This window comes from Nematolebias whitei, chromosome 17 (assembly GCF_014905685.2).
Source record: "Nematolebias whitei isolate Nwh7 chromosome 17, NemWhi1, whole genome shotgun sequence".
In the NCBI taxonomy this organism is placed as follows: domain Eukaryota; kingdom Metazoa; phylum Chordata; class Actinopteri; order Cyprinodontiformes; family Rivulidae; genus Nematolebias; species Nematolebias whitei.
Window position 1 is genome coordinate 14506311 of NC_056514.1, and position 5489 is coordinate 14511799.

The 5489-nt window shown below is 45.3% G+C and overlaps 2 protein-coding genes across 2 annotated transcripts in view; both read left to right on the top strand.

The window, feature by feature from the left end:
• itgb4 (integrin, beta 4) overlaps nucleotides 1-5489 on the top strand; it is a 181826-nt gene that overhangs the window by 58541 nt on the left and 117796 nt on the right. The window lies entirely within an intron of this gene.
• The window catches only part of unk (unk zinc finger), a 17585-nt gene that overhangs the window by 9340 nt on the left and 2756 nt on the right, over nucleotides 1-5489 (top strand). Inside the window, exons 10-14 of the mRNA XM_037691195.1 lie at nucleotides 2845-3028; nucleotides 3102-3200; nucleotides 3296-3481; nucleotides 3555-3736; nucleotides 3873-4133. Of these exons, the coding sequence (XP_037547123.1) occupies nucleotides 2845-3028; nucleotides 3102-3200; nucleotides 3296-3481; nucleotides 3555-3736; nucleotides 3873-4133 (912 nt within the window). The remainder of the gene's footprint in view (nucleotides 1-2844; nucleotides 3029-3101; nucleotides 3201-3295; nucleotides 3482-3554; nucleotides 3737-3872; nucleotides 4134-5489) is intronic.

Below are 5489 nucleotides of genomic sequence, written 5' to 3' on the forward strand. Positions count from 1 at the left end.
CTCGTGTATAAACCAGTGAGCCTCGTGTATAAACCAGTGAGCCTCGTGTATAAACCAGTGAGGCTCGTGTATAAACCAGTGAGGCTCGTGTATAAACCAGCGAGGCTCGTGTATAAACCAGCGAGCCTCGTGTATAAACCAGTGAGCAGCACAAACAGGCTGCAGTGGCCGTTTCACACTTCAGACTGTGTGTAAATGTGATGTGCAGCTGCAAAGTGACATTTGAAGAACAGATCTTGGTCCTGAAGAGACTTTATTGTCAGAACACCACCTGGACACCCAGCGGTTAAACGACGACATACGGCTAAACATGTCATCGCTGGTCAGATTAGGGATGGGGTCGGAGAAAACTACGGAGTCCGACATGGTTTTAACAAAGTCACACACCGAAGCAACATTAATTTTAGTGACCTCCGATTAGCGTAACCGGGTGTCATTACCACTGACGTGAATAACAATCTTACTGTATTTAGCCTTAGTCAGCAGTTTCAGATAAGATTCTATGTCGCCCACTCTGGCCCCCAGAATACATTTGACTATGGCCGCTGGAGTCCCTAAAGCCACGTTTCGGACTATGGAGCTTCCAATAACCAGGGTCTGCTTCTCAGCGGGTGTGTCACTGAGCGAGGAAAATCTATTAGAAACGTGAACGGGTCGGTGGTGAACTGGGGGCTTAGCCTTAGCACTACATTTGCTCCGGACCGTCACCCAGCCGGCCTGGGGTCCCGGCTGCTCGGGGTCTGCTGGAGGACAGCTAACGGGAGCTAGCCTCTGTGGTTCCGCGCTGTCTAAGGGGACCTGGCTAGCTACTGGTTTTTCTACAGCACGGAGCCGAGCTTCCAGTTCAGACAGCCTCTCCTCCAAAAGCTATCATAAGACTACATTTGTTACATGTATCATTATCACTAAAGGAGGCAGAGGAGTAACTAAACATCTGACACACGGAGCAAGAGAAAACAGAGGAAGCAGCAGCCATGCTAAGCTAATGCTAGCAAGAGCTAGCAGAGCCAAATACATCAGGGGTGCCCACACTTTTTCAGCGTTCGAGCTACTTTTAAAATGACAAAGTCCAAGTGATCTACCTAATATAAAAATACAAAACAAATACTTATAAACATATTAAGTATGCTTTTTATGTTTTACGTTCTTGTTTTTAGCATTTTACCATGTTTTATATGGCTCCTTGATTTATTGTTTTATAACACTACTTTTATTTTAGCTGCATTTTACTGTAGTTTATTGTTGTCTGTACTTTATATGTTGTTTGTTTAGAACAGGTCTGTCTTGTAAATGAGTCCTCGTGACTCAAAGAGACTAACCTGGATAAATAAAGCTTGAATAAATGAATAAGTACCAGCTCGCTGTGGACGCAACATAAATGACAAAACCCAAAAGTTTGTTTAAAAAAAAAAGTGACAATTTATTTTTACTGTCCATGTACAAAATAATAAACAAAGCACAGCAATAACTTCTGTTCTTCACACAAAGGAACAGAAAACAACATGAATAACTTCATGTTTGAAAAATAACCTGAGAACAAAAGTGAAAATTCAGCCCTGACAGCAGCTGCTTTTATCTTGACCGTATTTCTTGATACCTGGAGAGCTTTGATCAAGATAATAGTTCTGGTTTGTTTTTAAAGTCTCTGAACAACGAGTCAGCTGCTTCAACAAATAACTCTTTTACCATCTCTCCATCTTGAAAAGACTTCTTGTGCTGAACAATTATTAAAGTGACTCGCCCGGACTGATGCTTCGCTGATGGTCAGCTGTAAGAAAAATGACTGCTGTCCAGATAACTGGGATTTTACTTCCTTTACCATTTTCTTTCTCAGTTCAGTTTTCAGAAGGAAGTCAGTGCCGTAGTATTTATGAATACTAAAATCATTAAATCTGAAAATGCTGCTCCGGTGAAACGCACTTTGAATATGACGGGGAAAAAAAAGTCCTTCTCCCATTCTGTATGGAAATGGTAGATTTTTTGTTTCTTACATGGTCCACCTCCCCAACTCATTTTACACACTTTATTGAGTTTAGATATAAACTGGAGGCTATTATGAGTCAACTCGTTTGTTTTTAGTGCAGTTAAATGCGCATGTGTGGTGACCTAAGTGTCAGAAAAGATCCAACCTCTGATTGGCTGCCCTGTACGTCAATCAAGTGATGATTTGCATAGTGAAGATAGATTGATCGGCTGACGTCTATTAAAAAAAAAAAGAAAAGTCTGACGTCTATTTCACCGTGCAATCTACTGAAATTGCTGGTCGATCGCGATCGCCATATTGGGCGCCCCTGCAATACACCAATAAAAACAGAGAAGTGTTGAAAGACACAAGGTGTTTCAAACAGTAGAAAAACAACTGTGCTGAGGGTGTTTGTAAACTAGAATGAAAAAGTGCAAAAGATGGATAAATCCAGAAAACAAAAGACGACTCATGCAAACAAAAGTACTCGAGCTACCGGCAAAGAAAACAGGAAGTGATGCAATACATCTCACCGCGAACGTCCATGTCACGCCTCAGAAGGTTTGAATGGAGTTTATGCAGGTCTGGATCTGGACATTGACCCACCTGCTGGGGACCCCTGCCACAGAACGTGATGATTGGACGCACGTCCAGTCGTCCTGATTCATCATGGCCGCCACAGCTGAGTTTAGAGAGCACAGAAATGCAGAGCAGTCAGTTTTACACACATTTGTGTGGTAGTAGCTGAAAGTCACTCGCAGTGTTTTCAGTTGGACCCAGATGATCTGATTGTTGTTCTTTTTATAAAACGATCCCGTTCGTTTAACGGCAGGGACTGATGTGCGTTCCTTTATTAAGAGCCATCGTTGTTTTCTCTCTAGGACTTGTTGGTGTTCCTGCCTGTTGGCAGCCCGTTGAGTCTGTCCTCCAGCATCCCTTCCAGCTTGGCAGCTACGCCCCCAAGCCCCGCCCCTCTGGGACCGCTGGGCTCCAGCATCACATCAGGCATGAACGCCAACGCCCTGCCCTTCTACCCCACCAGAGAGACCGTGGAGTCGGTTGTTGGTGCGTAACGACGATGAGAGAGCCGAGTCCACACGTTGGGTAATCATTAACCGGAGGTCTGTTGTTGTGACAGAGTCTGCCCTGGATGATCTCGACTTGAACGACTTTGGAGTCTCTGCTTTGGAGAGAAGCTTGGAGAGCCGTTCTCTCTCAAGCGTGGGGCTTATGCTAGGTATTTTAAAAACCAGAACACACGAAACGAGAAGCTACACGTGAATGTGCAGGATTTAGCTCATTCTTTAATTTCTTTGCTCTTTGGTGTCGTAGGAGGCAGCCAGCTCCAGAGTTCTGCTCCAGTCAACATTCCAGGGTCCTTCAGCAGCTCCGCTCCCTTCCGTTCCCCTTCTCCATCTCCCCCCGTCAGGCCCCAGGCCTCACCTTTCTTCTCTACTCACCTGTCCCAGCCAGGCCAATCAGAGAGCCCCTTTCTGGGGCCCTCCCACAGCTCTTTAGGTGCGCAGATTGATGTTCAAAAAGCCAAGTGGTGTCCCGAGGGATCACTTCATGCTTATCTTGTTCTCTGTAGGTTTGAATGGCATGAGCACAAATATCTGGGAGCACTTCCCGTCTGATCAGGGTTCTCCCGGCACGCCCCCCGCCCTGCTCCCCTCTGGCCCCTGCTCAGAGACCGGCAGACTCAAGCAGGAGCTGGAGGACGCTCACAGGGCGCTGAAGCAGTGGGGCCACAGCTGGAGACACACAGCTCAGGTAGGTAGGTAGGTAGAGGAGCGCCTGTGGCTTCTTGTAAGAAAAGGACCCGTTCCTTTTGACAAACTTTCTGTTGATCAACTCAGGAGCTGAATCTGAGCTGAAAATAAACGTGCACGTCTCGTCCCTCTTCCAGTCCTGGACTGCGCTCAAAGCAGACGCAAAGGAGTCCCGTGCAAACGCAGCACGGTCAGCTGCCGAGGCTGACCGAGCCCGGCAGGCCGAGGAGGCGGCGCAGAGGCAGATTTCTCTCCTGCAGGAGGCGATGGAGAGTTTACGAAGCGGAGACAATCCCCACCTTGCACTGCATCAACTCCAGCTGCTGCACCGGCTGCCTCTGGAGTCGGTCCTTAGTTTACAGGCTCAGCTGTGTACCTGCTTACACGCTGTCGAACAGGTACTGCCTCACACTCGGGTTTCTATACAAACATCAACCTGCTGTTCCAACAAACCGACATGTCAGACATCTGACGGGGAAAAACAGGCATGAAGCTAAATCTGTTTTTTAACCCTGAGGTCAGAATAATGTGCTGCTGGAGCAAACCCACAGACGTTTATACTTTGTTGTTGGGTAATACACTTTATCTCAGCTCAAAAACTCACTTCAAGTGTTTCTGCCCACAATAATGTTTCTGTTTCTTCAGCTTTTTGCCGTGAATGTTCAAAACATGAGCTTTTTTTTTTGTCAAAGTTTTGGTACATTACGGTACATCAGTATATGTATGTTTGTGACATACATATACTGATAGGCTGATGTTTATTGAAAAAATAAAAATGAAAATAAATAAATTTTAAAAAGTCTTGTGTACTTCGCCATCCAATCTACTCATATTACCTTGACATATTGGGCACCCTTGAATTACACTGTAACAACTGAACATAGAAGTTCTAAAATAATTAAAAATAACACTTTTATATTTTGTGATTATGATGATTGTACGATGTGACATACTTTGAATTTTAAGTTGGAAGACAAAAGCCGATCGGTGCAGCTGGACAGCAAAGGGTTAACCCTTCACAGCTGCTGCAGCAGGAGGAGAAACGTGTGCGTGGCAGAGAGTGGAGATCATGACAGGCTGCAGGAGGGAGCTTCTCCCTGCACTAAATGATTTAACACCTGCTACATCATTTAAAGTAATTTATTTTAAATAAACAGTCCATGCCAATCGTGCGGCTCATCCATCAATCAGCCAACTGTGTGTCACGTCCAATCTTTGAAAAACCGTGCAGGAGCGAATCTGAGAAAGTCGAACCACGAAGTACTGAGGGACTACTGTACATCCATCCATCCATCCATCCATCCATCCATCCATCCATCCATCCATCCATCCATCCATCCATGCATCCATCCATTCATGCATACATGCATCCATCCATCCATTCATGCATACATGCATCCATCCATCCATCCATGCATCCATCCATCTATCCATTCATGCATACATGCATCCGTCCATCCATCCATGCACATGTCCATCCATCCATGCATACATCCATGCATACATAAATTCATCCATGCATCCATCCATGCATACATCTATTTATCCATGCATGCATCCATCCATCCATTCATGCATCCATGCATCCATCCATCCATACATCCATGTATATATCATTCATGCATACATCCATTTATCCATCCATCCATCCATTCATACATCTATGCATCCATCCATCCATCCATCCATCCATGCATCCATCCATCTATCCATTCATGCATACATGCATCCGTCCATCCATCCATGCACATGTC